The 14853-nt window shown below is 41.2% G+C and overlaps 2 protein-coding genes across 3 annotated transcripts; one reads left to right on the forward strand and one right to left on the reverse strand.

The window, feature by feature from the left end:
• Positions 1-43: 43 nt before the first annotated feature.
• tm9sf1 (transmembrane 9 superfamily member 1) lies at positions 44-9037 on the forward strand. Of its 2 annotated transcripts, none has more exons than XM_044034229.1 (9): positions 44-525; positions 2744-2961; positions 3360-3491; positions 4188-4310; positions 4448-4806; positions 5464-5618; positions 6423-6608; positions 7267-7540; positions 8027-9037. In XM_044034229.1, the coding sequence occupies exons 2-9, from the start codon at positions 2755-2757 to the stop codon at positions 8418-8420; spliced, it is 1830 nt and encodes a 609-aa protein (XP_043890164.1). In that variant the 5' UTR covers positions 44-525; positions 2744-2754; the 3' UTR covers positions 8421-9037. The 2 variants fall into 2 exon arrangements, with proteins under 2 accessions (XP_043890164.1, XP_043890172.1); XM_044034237.1 differs by having other exon boundaries at positions 2747-2961.
• Positions 9038-9286: 249 nt separating this feature from the next.
• On the reverse strand, positions 9287-12312 carry nanog (nanog homeobox). Its single transcript, XM_044041237.1, has 4 exons — positions 11743-12312; positions 10999-11393; positions 10764-10904; positions 9287-10011 (listed from the first exon to the last, which is right to left on the reverse strand). The coding sequence occupies exons 1-4, from the start codon at positions 12161-12163 to the stop codon at positions 9694-9696; spliced, it is 1275 nt and encodes a 424-aa protein (XP_043897172.1). The 5' UTR covers positions 12164-12312; the 3' UTR covers positions 9287-9693.
• Between the last annotated feature and the right edge of the window lie 2541 nt (positions 12313-14853).

Raw genomic sequence — 14853 nt, forward strand, 5'->3', positions numbered from 1 at the left:
AGTTCTGCAGAGGCACTGATTGGTTCCGTAGAGATGAAGGATATCCGGTCTAAATATACTTGGTTACTCTTACGCGTCGGCTGCTGCAGACTGTATACCTGCATATGAAATGCTCATATTGTCGGTGTTAAAGCACGAACACGAGCAATATTAGCTTCATATCGAGAGACGAACATTACTGACGGTGAATAACCGCTAACGTTCGCGGTGTGTTTGTTTGTTTGTTTCTCCGCCCAATCCGGAAGAAGACTTCTTATTTTTTATTTTCTAAGGTGACGTGGAGTCGTAGCTCTGCTGCTGCACTTCACTGTCTCAAGTGTCCGTGAAAGTACTCAGCGTATATGGATACAGTGAGCGCATAATAACGCGGATACCGAGGCTTTCCAGCATGTTTGGCCGTACATTGGAACACTGAGCTCCAGAATCCGCGCACACCGGAGTAAGAGGAATATCGTCGGGGCCTAGAATCCGCCGGACAGACAGGTTTTGTTGGATCTGTGGCATCCGGATTGACTTTCCATCACAGTAAGATAGAGACAAGACACAATACTAACTCTAATAAGCAGCAATTTGAAGGTTCAAAACTATTTGTTTTAGGTGAATCAGTCAGGCCAGTTCCTCTCCACATAAACAAATATGTGTCACTTTTAACTCTTTTGCTCTATTCTTGATCTTCTAAAATAGGAAGTTGTTTCAGTTAGGTATGACCAGACGTTAAAGGAAACTTTAAGTGTCTTTTTAATGTTGACAGTTTGTGCTCTTCGCCGATCTATCTATCCTCATTGACTATAAAATTGTTTTGGCAATTTATGTAAGCAGCTTTTTGTTTTTATATTAATCAATTTGAAAAACAATTATTTATATATATATATATATATATAAAAGTATTTATTTTAAATCAATAACTCATTACATTGTAAAAAGAGTTCAGTCCTCTGGACCATAGTTTAATCATTCTTCCTGTCAGGCAACCATCACAAAAGCATCTCAGAAATGTGATTTAATTAATTGAATTAAAATTCAATTTATTGAATTAATAGTTTTCTAAACAGCAAAGATGGATCTCTGCTTTCATATCAGATTTATCTTCAGCATCATCTTTGGTTTTTACATAAGTTGTTTTCTATACATACTGTACATACACATTGGAGGATTCATATATATTAAAGTTCTCTTCCCTGCGTTAGAATAAAGAATAAGATATGTGGCAATTCTTAGTCACATTTTAAATCTGCAGCACAATTAATTTTTAACTTAAGCTTGACCTAAAAATATCACAAATCAAATCCTAATATTTGCAAGATATGTTGCTATTAGATATTTCCCCTAAATACTTCAGTGCGGTTGTGAAGCCACTCTGCGTCTCTTTTCTCGGCTGTGTGATGCTGCAGGTCATTGTGCTGAAAGTCGAACCGCTGCCCCAGTGTCGGGTTGTTTTCACGCTTGACAAGTTTTCCTCAAGGAAATCCTTATTCAGCTGCATTCAGTTTTCCATCAGTTATGAAAAAGCCCCCCCCCTTAGCATAATGCAACTACTATGAGGTTTGCAAAGAGCTCAGATATCAGCTAAACGTCTCAGAACTCTTTAAATTCTGTCCGACAGGTTGTCGTATGTTTCATTCAAAAATGGCTTTTGTCACTCACCCATAGAAGCTCGGCTGATGGTAAGGTCATTTGTCTAGCAGGTTCTCCAACTCTTAGACTAAAAAGTGAGGGCTTGGTCCCAGACCAAGAACCTTCTTGTGTTGGTTACTCACTTACTACGCTGTTTTAAGAAGAGTCCTGGTGAATCTTAACATCTTACACTTGACAGTTATCAAGTGTCTTTGGAAGATCAAGTGAGGGTTTAGGTGGTCGCCATGGCACTAAGGGAAATCAGAAAGCCCAGTTGTAATGCTTCACTAGAGAGTAACAGGAGACGGTTTGTTACGAGATAAATGACAAGTGATCAGCTTTTCTTCCCTGTAAGTCAGTGCAGCCAGAGGCAGCATGACATAATTCTAAGTTCTTTTGTTATAGAGTGGTTGTAATGTACTCAGTATGTGGGAAATGAATATGCTCAATGCAGGATATCAAATACAATCAACTGGATTGTAAACACTCTACAAACACTGTTTACTCTGATCAGCAGGTTTCTATGTCAGTGAGCTGACTGTTTAATATCCTGCATAAATAAACCTGCCACTGAACATTTCTTTACGTACAGAGCACAGAAGCTCTGTTTATGTTGAAAAAACATTGATCACTGTTTACCAAACCTGGAAATGATGACGTTCTCAAGTGTCTTGTTTTATCCACAAACCAAAATGATTCAGTTTCATGATTTCTCTGTCATTTGAAGCAAAGAAAAACCTGAAAATATTCACATTTAAAAGGCTGAAAAAAGCTGGCAGCTTGTTTTAAATATTGAAGAAACATTCAAACGACAAATCAATTATCAAAATAGTTGATTCATTTAAGAATCAATGCATAATCGATTAAATGAATAATCACTGCTTTTGCTGCCTTTGCAGCTTTTTTTGAAAAAGCTGCCACAAAATCAGGCATTTTTGGTCACAACTTCACAAAATAACTGGAAGGACAGCTTAAATTGTCATTATATGTTGTGTCTCAAAGTGCTGTGTTTACTTTGAATAAAATAATATTGTGATATGCTATTAATGGCCATCTCTACCAACTAAGGGGAAGGGCTGGCATGTGCCCAGATTAATTTCGTTAACATGACTCTGTTGAACTGTCTTAGCAGCTGAAGCCATGCAGTGCAGACGGAGACACCTGCTGGGCGGCTGCTACAGGACAGTGGGCCCGTGCTGTATCTTGATCCTGTGCATGGTCTTAGGCTGCCTCGCGGGCTACAAACAGGGGGATAACGTGACTCTCTATGTGAACAAAGTGGGCCCTTATCATAACCCCCAGGAGACATATCACTACTACACCCTGCCTGTGTGCAGGCCAGAGAAGGTCAGTCCTAAATCCTGTGTTCTTGGGTTGTTCAAACACACAGAACACACTTTCATGTATAACTTTTGTCATGCTACTAAACTTAATAAGGTACTTGCCAGGTAATGGCAAGGATTTCTTTTATTAATGTGGTTATCTTTCTTCTTGCCTGTGTAGTCTTGAGGAATTACAGATGTTGATTTCACCCACAGTCACAACAATAAAAAGTTATTACCCACCATTAAACAATATGGTTCTTTAAGAGGAAGCATGCAGTGACAATGTGTGACTGTAGTTATTTACGTACACGCTGCTCTCACAGCCTCATTGCATAACATGCTGTATTGAAATCACTCCCTCGCAGATATATGACCAGTTAATGCTTTGTGCTGCCTTTGTTTTACACACTTCTTCCTCAGGTAAACCACAAGTCACTGAGTCTTGGAGAAGTGTTGGACGGTGACAGAATGGCCGAGTCATTATATCACATCCGTTTCCGCGAGAATGTGGAGAAAAAACCTCTTTGTCAACTGACACTGTCAGAGAAACAGGTATTTGTTTTTAACTGAGTAGGGAAAAAGTTTGAACTTGCAGTGTGCATATTCTGCCTCTGTCTGGTCTTTGTGGACAGAAACAAGGTATTATTATTTGTATAGTGTGTCTTTAATCTGGAAATAGGAGCAGCAGCAGTGCTTTCAGCTCTTTCACTTCCTTTCATTGTCTTTAAGGCATCTCTTTTGGCACATTAACCTCCTCCTAATGCCATGTATGTGTACAGTATCCATCGATGCATGTTCACACTCATGTTCGTATACTTTTATTTATGTTTACACATGGGTTTAACTGCCTGGATTTGCATCTATGTATGTATATGTTTTTGTAAAACATTAAGAAGGGAAATTCATGGGTGAGGGAGGAATGGCTCATGTAAGAGTGTTGTGTGTAGTGTTTTGCAGTAAGGAACCCTTTAAAAACAAGATGGTTCCTCTCAAGGGGCTTATTCTTTTATGACATTGTGTTGCCTATTCTAATGTCATTCATGTAAAATTACTTCACAAATGTCATATAAGGGACCTTATGTTATTATCTGCATATTTGAATTTGAGATTCAGAAACAAATCATTGACATCACAAACAAACTAATCTTTTACTCTGATATGTAAAGAAAGACATACTGGTTGTTGTTGTAATACTATCAGTACACAGGATGTGGTTCATGCTCTGCCCTGTGTGTATGTGTGCATTAGGTGGACCAGCTTCGAGAAGCCATTGAGGAGCTGTACTACTTTGAATTTGTCATGGATGACATCCCCATCTGGGGGTTTGTAGGATACATAGAAGAGAGTGGCTTTCTGCCTCACAGCCATAAGGTAAAGCTGTTGTGCTTGTATGTGAAGTGGACTGAAATATGTGCGCCAGATGTAGAAGCTAAACCACGTTGTGCATTGTCATCCGTCTTATGTCCCTTTCTTTTTTTTTTCGCTATTGTCTCGATCTCTCCCACCAGGTCGGTTTGTGGACACACCTTGACTTCAACATCGAGTACAACGGTGACTCTGTGATTTTTGCTAATGTCTCAGTAAAAGATGTCAAACCTGTTCCCCTGGAAGAGGGGGCGGGTGCAGCAGTGGGTGGAGTGGGCTTGGGTGGAGGAAGCCTGACTGTCACTCACACCTACAGTGTGCACTGGTTTGAGTCCCCCCTGACTTACAAGCGGCGAGCCGAACGCCTCAGAGATTACTCGTTCTTCCCCAAAACACTGGAGATTCACTGGCTGTCCATCATCAACTCCCTGGTGCTGGTGGTGCTGCTGCTGGGCTTCGTCATCATCATCCTCATGCGTGTCCTCAAGAATGACTTTGCCAGGTCAGTAAATAAAGTAGCTGTTGATGGTAAACAGTCTCAAGAAATGTGGTAATATGTATAATAATAATAATTTAAAATGCAGCTCTAAAATGCTGTACAATGATTAATGTCAAAAATACAAAGCAAAGGTAAATGAGCAATAATGACAATAAAAAAAAGATGGCATGGAAGGAATAATCAAGTTAAAAGTAATGTATAACAGAAGTAAAGTCATTCAAATTGCTTAGTTTTCAGTAATGATTCAAAAATGGCAACACAATTTGCAGCCCTGATTTCTCCAAGCAGATTTTTCTACACTCTGGGATTATCCAAAAAAAAAAAAAGGTCAGGCAACTTTTTGTGTTTCAGCATAGATCAAGGAACAACCAGTAAAGAGGTGTATGAGGCTCTGAGGGAGCAGAGACAGGGCTTTAAAATGGAGTAATACAGTTTAAAAGTCAATCCTTAAAACAACAGATATTTTAAGCTCCTGTCAGTGATGTTGACTTTTGGTTATCTTCCAGTCTGTTGGTCAATCTTCCTTAATGCCTTGCATTTAGAGGATTTTACTTAATTTCACAAAAACTCACAATAAATGTAAAGGAGAGTTTTCTGTGGTCTTCCCGTGTGGGGGATTATAACTTCCTGGGTTATAACTTCCATTTATCTCACCTGCAGATACAATGTGGAGGAGGACGGCGGCTGTGATGACCTGGACCAGGGAGACAACGGCTGGAAGATCATACACACTGATGTTTTCAGGTTTCCCCCTTACAAGAGCCTGCTGTGTGCTGTGCTGGGAGTGGGGGCTCAGTTCCTGACTCTTGCCACGGGTGAGCGCATGAAGACAGCAGCGTCTGTAAAATCACATGTGGATTGCGTTAAGTAGGACGGTTTACACCTAAAAGGCATAAAGGTGCATCCTAAGTCTCCAGGAAATGAATTGAAGTCAATGTAATGAGTTGAGATGAGCTCAAGTGAATCAAAGCTCAGAAAAGGAAAAGTATTTGGGGATCAGCGTTAAAGGAATACTTCCCTGATTTGCTTTTAGCTTTGTATTACTAGAATAGGGGTAGTATTTTTGAAAAATTGTGCTTCCCAACCTCAGTTTCTCCGAGTTGAGAAATGTCTTCCTTTTTTTTGTCATGTGCTCACCAGTGACACTTGGTCCAAGCCTTGAAACTGCAACGCTAATTCCGCACTTTTTAGACGGCACCTCATTCCCAGAATGTAAACAGTGTCGCTAACAGGACCAAGTGTCACTGGTGGGCCCGTAACAAAGAAAAGAAAGAAGATATTTCTCAACCTAAGGGGAAGCTGAGGTTGGGAAGCACAACAATACTACCCCTATTCTCGTAATACAAAGCTAACTGCAAATCTGTGAAGTATTTCCTTAACATTGTTGCAGTGGCTACAAATAAATGAATGTATGAGCTTTGATTGAAGTAATAATGCTGTAAAACTACCTCCGGTCAGGGGACGTCAGCTGAGGAGACTCTAAGACTGCATTCGTGCAGCTCAGGAATGTGGACACATGCGTCCTGAAACCACCCTTTGATGGAATGAGAGGACACCTTAAGATCTGAACTTGGAGCGATCCGCTCGTGATTCACCCTCCTGTCTCTTCTGCGCCACAGGGATCATCCTCATGGCCCTGTTAGGAATGTTCAACGTGCACCGCCACGGCGCCATCAACTCGGCGGCCATCGTCCTGTACGCTCTGACCAGCTGTGTGTCGGGCTACGTCTCTTGCAGCTTCTACACACAGATGAGCGGCCAGCGCTGGGTGTGGAACATCATCCTCACCTCGTGTCTCTTCTCAGGTGAGTCTGACCACAAAAGGTTTTGTTGACAACATGTTGTTGTCAAGGTCAGGATGCTGGCCATCTCTCTTGGTTAGTGTTTCTTTACATCGCTGTTTTTGTTCTTACTGATTTTTAATTTTTTAGAAAGAAACAAAACAAAAAGATTCCCAGATCTGATTGCCTTACAGCTTTTCTAGAGAATTAGCCTGCATGGGTACAATAGAGCATCATTGGTGTATTAAGAAAAGTCTCGATTAGTGTTTCCTGCGAAACACTCAAGATTGCGCTGCTTATTATTTTTTCATTCTCCTTCATGAAAGAGCAGGAGTTCAGGAAGTTGTTGGGGGAAAGAAATAAATTGCTCAAAATACATCTAATAACTTAGAAGTCAACTTTATTCCATTGTATCATTGTGAAAGCTTTGATGACATTGTTCATTTGTTTTAAATTATTTTATAGGGATGGATTAAAAGTAACAGTTTAGCTGGCCTGGCTCAATCAAAGAGTGAATGGTTGTTTGTCTCTATGTGGCCCTGTGATGGACTGGCAACCTGTCCATTATATACCCCGCCTTTCGACTCAATGTCAGCTGGGATTAGCACCAGCAGCCCCGTGACCCTCAGTAGATGACGAATGAATGAATAAAGCAAAACAATGAATGCCTTCAATCCCGCAGCTCCTCTTTTCCTGACGTGGAGCATCGTGAACTCAGTCCACTGGTGGTGTGGCTCCACTCAGGCTCTCCCGGCCACCACAGTGCTTCTGCTGCTGGGCGCCTGGGTGATGGTGGGCTTCCCACTCACGGTCATCGGAGGAATCGTGGGAAAGAACCGGGCGGGTAGCTTCCAGGCGCCGTGCCGCACTCGCAACATTGCCCGACAAATCCCCACACAGCCCTGGTACAAACACACGGCCGTACACATGGCCATCGGTGGCTTCCTGCCGTTCAGGTGAACTGCTTTTGATTCTTCTTCTCTTCATAATGTGTTGTCTTAGTGCAGAGAGGTGAAAAGGGATAGGATAGAATTAGCATGTGAGGCAATAAGGCCTCACATTTCAGCACTTGTATCAAAGCTGTTTTAGTAGAAATGCTCAACTTATGACTTCTGCTAATGTTTCCTAACGGTTGATAGGGAGATTCTGTTTTATATAGAACTGCTTTTAAGGAGAATGTCATGGATTTAAATCATGAAAATGTTAAATATGTAGTGTGTTATTATACGCAAATCCATTCACTGAGTCGAACGCCAAAGAGAAGAGATGAGTTTTAAGCAAGACTTAAAAACAGGAACTAAAGCAGCTACTATATTTTCTTTATTTTTTATCAATGAGCTATTTTGGTTTTTTTTGTACACGTTGTGTACTAGTGCTATATTGATAAAATTCTAATAATTATAATCACACTGTTTCTCTTCTCCATCTGTTTTTCCTCACAGTGCCATCTCAGTGGAGCTGTACTACATCTTTGCCACCGTTTGGGGCAGAGAGCACTACACTCTTTATGGCATCCTGCTGTGTGTCTTCGCCATCCTCCTCTCCGTGGGCGCTTGTATCTCAGTGGCACTCACCTATTTCCTTCTGTCAGGCGAAGACTACCGGTGGTGGTGGAGGAGTGTGCTGAGCACTGGCTCCACTGGCCTCTTCATCTTTGTCTACTCCGTCTTCTACTACCGGAACCGGTCGTCGATGAGCGGCATGGTTCAGAGCACCGAGTTCTTTGGCTACTCTCTGCTCACGGCGCTCGTCTTCTCGCTCATGCTGGGCAGCGTGTCTTTCTGGGCCTCGCTGGCGTTCATTCGATACATATACCATAGCCTCAAGATGGACTGACTAGACGTTAAATACTCGCACAACTGTACACGCGAAGTTCCTCTTAACACACGTGGACAATCTTCCCCCTCCTCTCCTGTTCCTTCAGGCCTACAAACACTTATGCCTGTTTTGGGGTCAATGTGAGGAGAAAACGGGGCCTTTACTTTGATTTGACATGATTTCACTACAGGAATACTGTATGAGACTGTTTATTTTGATGGACAAATAAAGGGAAAATTGTAGAGATGGATATTTCCATCATGATTGATTTAGTTGATAATCATTATGATGCATTGTGGCATCAGCAGCTCTGGTTTTGGCAGGATCTTAATTCACTCCAATATTCCGGTTGTCCCCGGAGACAGTGGACACATATCAATTTCATCCTGTAGCATTAAAACTATTACTGGCACTTAAACACACACTCACATGTGTCAGGCTGATAAATACATTTGCACTTGCCCAGTTAAGCTGGATGTGGCCCAGCAGTGGATAAGATGACATTATATGCCTTGTAGAGCAAGTGTTGGTGGTGGGAGCAATATAGTTTCTGTATGTTTTGGTCCCCAATGGCTGAGTTTTGGTTCTATTGTAAATAATGTCTTTTCAATAAAGTGCTTTTTAATACAAAATTACCAGCAAAAATCCCTGGGCTGATCTTTTACCCATTTGTCTATTGATCCATGATGACACCTAAATTGTATTGGCAGAAAACACAAGCTATTGCTTTTATTTTGGATGTCCCTGTTGGTCTTGCTCAGCAATTTTAGAGGATGTTCTGCTGCCAATAGCAACCATTTACCGTAACACAATTATACTATAAATACTAGCATAATTATATCAATATGCCAAAGGAACAATGCTCAAGGAAACAGAGAAATGAGTCAAATTGCTGAATTGAACTTGTATTTATCAAGGAAAAAAAACCCAAAAACATTTTAAAATGTGTGCACATCTAATGTGTCAAGACTTCTCCCCTAAAACAGCTCCAAAAAACACAAGGAGTATAATACAAAGTCTGGATCACCTTGTCCACAGAATACACCAACATACATTAAATAGTTGCATATAAAAATAGAACTTCAAGATAAAAATGTGAAATACATTTGAAATGGAATATGAACAGGGTGTATGTACACACAGCTGGTTAAAACCCACCTCAGTCAATTGATAAAATACTGGTAAGAAATTCAGAGGGGGACCGGGACTCGGCAGGTAACGTGTAGAGAAAAGCTCATGTGCACAACTCAAACATTGAGTCAGAGGCAGGCGATGTGTGCTGTGCCGGCGTTCAACTGTTAACAGGCTCCTCCTCTTTGGTTAAGCTGGTATCAAGTCCGCTGTTATTTACAGTGGACGCGTTGAATGCATTGGGGTTGTATTCGTAATGGCTGGTGCTCGGGGGCATGGGCCAGCCGGCTGCCTGCGGCCTGCCGTGCACTGCGGTCTGGGATGAGGCGGTGGGCCAGGAGGCGTAGCCAGCAGAGCTGGCGGCGTTGTTCATGGCCAGATAGAAGGCCAGGTTCTGTGGGGCGGTCTTCTTATAGGCCGCCTCCATCATGTGCTGGTTGTAGTGCTCCTTGAACTGGGCCGGGGCCTCTCCTCGATACTAAAAGAAACAAAAAAAACCATCAGCATGTATACTTGAACGAATCTCAGTCATGAACCTTCATCCAGATGTCACGTGATGTTACTTGGGTACAAAAACACTTTGGTGGGACAGGAGTCTGATCCAAGTATCCAGGACAATATGTTCTGCACAATCCAGTGAATCACAGCTCTTGTTCAATTCAAGTCACAACCAATGACTCCCAAGTGAGTGTGAGTTATGCTCCCCAGTGGGCCATGCAGGTACTGCAAGTGGGTCATGAGAGGCCATAAAATTCAATGAATGAAAAGGGTTTCTTTGGAATTAAATGGGGCTGTAAAAAGAATCATGCCTTAATTTCTCTTTAATGGCAATGATAAAACTGATCATAACAAGACTCAATAAGACAAAATGAGAAGTGTAGCTCAGTAGCTGAGGACAGTTTTTGGATCCTTTGGGCTTTATGTAAAAAAAAAAAGAAGAAATAATTATATTTTAATTTTTAAGTAAAGTAAAGTAATTTTTAGGTAATCTTGTGCTAAATCAAAGCCAAACATTAAATTACTTTTTATGCTCAATTAAGTTGTGGACAGAGTATAAAATGTGGCCAGATGTCATGTAGTTGACACAGTAATTTAAAAATCAAAGATTATATTTGGCTGCAAAAGATTTAAAAAATTGGACCAGTATTTAAGTTATGGAAGGGTTGCAAAATAATATACATAATAATGGCTTTACTGTATGTGCACAGACACCAAATTGTATGTACTTACAGGTGGGATATGTGGGGGGAGGTTGGCGTATACAGCTCCAGGGGCGGAGCCGTCTTTAACGGTGTAGCGCTCAGACACCCAGCTGGTGTCTTTCTGGTGCCTCCTCAGCTTCATCCTCCTGTTTTGAAACCATGTCTTCACCTACAAAATATGAAGTTCCAGCTGATCAGCACACCGTCTTTTTGTTTAGTGACACTCACACACACGGTGAAGTGAACACAACCCCCCCCCTCACCTGTTTGTAGGTCAGTCCCGTCAGTTCCCCAACGTTCTTCATCTCAGCCGGGGTGAGATACCTTTGAACACTGAAGCGCTGGATGAGAGTGTTCATCTGACTCTCGGAAAAGGCTGCACGCACCTTTATTTTAGGATTACTCACAGCAGTAGTGCTTGGCTTATTGGGGGCAGTTACAGGTGACTGCGGCACAGAGGTGACATTGTTTGCGACCCGACTGCCTAATATGGCAAAGTTCTGTGGCTCCTCTAGGAGAGGGCTGGAGGCGTCCTTGGTGGCTATGGGACTCCGGCTGTTGATCACATCACTGTCCCGCTCTTTCTTTGCCCAGGTAGCAGGATCTGTCCGAGGCAGACCTCCCTCTCTGCTGCTGCTACTGCTGGAACTCCATGAATCTGTGTGTGGAAGTGACAGGGACTTAGCAATTTTTTTAAAAAAACAACTAGTGTCACACAAAATAATTTTAAACATTTGGCAAACACTAAGAAAAAAAAAAACAACTACCGTGACCCAAAATAATAATTAAATAAAAAGGAAAAGGCTGTGCAAATGTATTTGGCCTGGACACGAATAATTTTCGTGTAAAAACATGAGTAAGGCCTCATGTGGGTTTTTACCCATACCCCTCCAATGCCCTTTCTGTCACGTGCTTCTACTGAAGTGAAATAATAAAATAAATAGTTACACATAAGTTGTTTCATGGTAAAACGTCCCTGCAGTGGACAGATACTCCGGGCTTCATACCTGGTGATGCGTGCGCCTCAGAATCACTGGGTGAGTCACTGCGGACTCTCTCGACCTCATTGTCCCGGGAGTCGTAGGCAGCAGCTCGGTGAGGTCTGGACAGGAGCAGGCGACCTGTTTGTGTGTCACCCAGGTAAACGACACCTGAACCCGGGTAGTGGTGGTGGTGGTGATGGCCGCTCACGGCGTGCTGCTCCGGGCTGCCGGGTGGAGACTCCTCCCGGGCTCTGGCGGTATTGGCGTAGTAGGCCTGCGTGACCCCGGGGTTGTAGTTGCTCAGGTCCGTGACCCCGGCCTCGCTCCAGCAGCTCAGGTGGTTCCCGTGGTTCTGCTCGGACCCGGGCTGGTACACCAGGCCGTACGCATACGCATGGTAAGAAGGGTTGTAGTTGTAACTTATCTGCGTCTTCCAGTCCGTCATTTTGTCAATAAGGTTACAGTGTCGCAATTAAATGGGTAAAAAACAAAAGACACGGTCAAGTTTTGTTAATATGTATAAAAAAAAAATACGGGACGAAACCACATGACCTGGTGAACAGATGGACGCACGCCAATCAACCTTACACTGGCGCGAGCTCTCCGCCGGCCTGTTTATAGAGAGGCGCATGGGTGTGCGCACAAAGGTGGGTGGTGTTTGGATTTGAACCAATCTCCACAGCAGGCAACATTTTATTGGCCACCAATGTTTTCAAAATTAGAACTTTCAAGTAACGTAAAGACTTAAATGTATAAAGTATCATTTTAAATGATCCCGGCGTCACTGAATGAACCTGCCTTTTAAAATGTATCAGCGAAAAACTCAAAACGTTTGATTGGTGACCTAACGTTAATGAACAAAATATTATTTTTAAATGAGTCTGCATCACTGACCTTGAATGTGACCTTAGATTTTAAAATGTTTCATGCTTGGAAATATGAGGTAATGTAAAAGCTGTCCTTGTTGAAGTGAACCCATATTTTAAAAATATTTAAAATTGAGAATGAAGTGTACACAATGTAATTTTTAAATGATTTCCCTTTGCTTGAATTTTCAATATGGTTTATATTATTTGGTTTTAACTGTTTAATTGTTTGAGGCCTAAAATATGAATATCAAAATACAATATGACCATGTCCTTGAATGTCTCATTTTGTCCACAAACCAAATATGTTCAGTTTATTGCCAACACAGCAGCAATTCCCAGAAAACTCGACTTATGGCACAGGAATGACCAAATAAATTAGAATAAATGTTTTGGTAGCTTTATACTTAAGAATTATTAAACAACACAGGCATAAAATTAAGTTCTGATTCATTCTTTTAATGTATATGTTTTGAAAATGGCTTGTTTACCTATTTTACCTAGTTTGAAACAGTCTATGCATATTTTGTGGTCGCAGAAACAAATAAAAATTATATATTTACGTAGCTGAAATCAATTATTTTCAAGTATTTTTTTTTAAATGAAAACACTCAGATTAGGTAATCATCAAAATAGTTGGCAAAATAATTATTGTGATTGTGATTTTTTGCAAATTTATTTAGGCTCAAACTGTGGTTTGGTTGTCCATTTATTTTAGGAGTGCCCTCAATCAGAAGAAGATGATTAGTAAGTTCATTGATTATCCAGTAAAATTAAATTTTATGGGAAAACAAACTGCCGTGCTTGGATGAGTACAAGTGTGCAACAAGATGCACTTCAGCACGGAAATGTTTGTGTAAATCAACATATGGATATAACTTACTAAACTGTAAGTTGTTGGAACACATGCTCTATAGGTCTTTTTAACGTTTAAGCACGACAAGCGCTTCCCCAATTGCATGATTACTTATGTTCAGATGATACAAGGCAGATAGAGGGCATGGTGTTATTTGTAATGCTATTTTATTCTGTCCAATTATGTTTGTTTGGCGGATAATTTTGCTTCTAAATGCCCGAGAAAAAACACGTTCAGCCTCGGATGTGATTTCATGTCACAAAGGTGTGCACAAAAATGTAGCCTCAACTCTAAACAGCCCTGCGTTGGATGCAGTGGGTGGAACATGTTGACGCAGAGTGCTTCATCACCCCCACATTTGCAGTCCCTTTCACGAAGATGAATTAGATTATCCTGCATCCACTTGACTGTTTGAGTGTTCATTCTCGGCTGAATTGATATGGTAATGATTCAGTTAGAGAGAGAATTATGTGAGAACAGTGAGTCTAATGGGCTCATTAACATTTCTTCTCATCTCTGGCTGGACAGGGCGTGTTTGTGTGTGATCCTGCGTGAGCATGGACATACAGGTGGGGGTTGGAGGGTGGTGAGTATGGATGGACAATGGGTAAAGTTGCTCGAGATCCGTATGTGCTGAGAAGACTTCAGATTTGACTCTTTCTGTTGGTGCATTTGCATCAGAGATTTGTCACTTAAAATCATTATAATCTCATTTATATCGCACTTTTTTTTTATATGTTTACAATGTGCTTTGACAGACGAGGCAAACAAAGTAGATATTTTGGGGGAGAAAAATTAGCCAAATGTCAAAGCAACAGAGAAATAAAAACAAGAAGATCACACAAAAGTAAATAAGAGGGAGTAAAAGAATATTGATGAAAAACTCAAGCAAGAATAGCAATTAAACGCAATATTAAAAGGGTGAATGAACATCACATAAAAGAGATTCCAAAGTCATTTGTCATTTTAGTTTAAGGTCTTAGTTTAAGGTTGCGTAATTTCAATATTCATGCAGAATATGTATAATTTGGACCGCTTGCATTTCTAAGATGGCAGATTTTCCGCTGTGTTTTACTCTGTTGTACAGTGTGTGAGCAAATTAGTCAGTGGAGATGTGTTTTCATTTAGTAGGGTGTGTGTGTGTTTTCTGTGAAGTGTGAGGTCATCAGTCTCTCTTTTGTTGTCTTGATTTCTTTGCAAATGGTCTCTTTAAGTTGCTTCTTTCTCAATACAGGTCACACAGTCCCCGCCCGTGTCCATCTGACCTTGGCCTGCAACAACAACAACACCTTCTCTTCACTGTGTGACGGTCACAGTGTTTTGATCCAAATCAAGTCATTCAGAAACACAAATAGAAACGTTTTTAAGTCAAAATAACTTGTGCATGAAAGTTATTTGTTATGAATCATTTCC

Source organism: Solea senegalensis, linkage group LG1 (genome assembly GCF_019176455.1).
Source record: "Solea senegalensis isolate Sse05_10M linkage group LG1, IFAPA_SoseM_1, whole genome shotgun sequence".
Taxonomy (NCBI): Eukaryota; Metazoa; Chordata; class Actinopteri; order Pleuronectiformes; family Soleidae; genus Solea; species Solea senegalensis.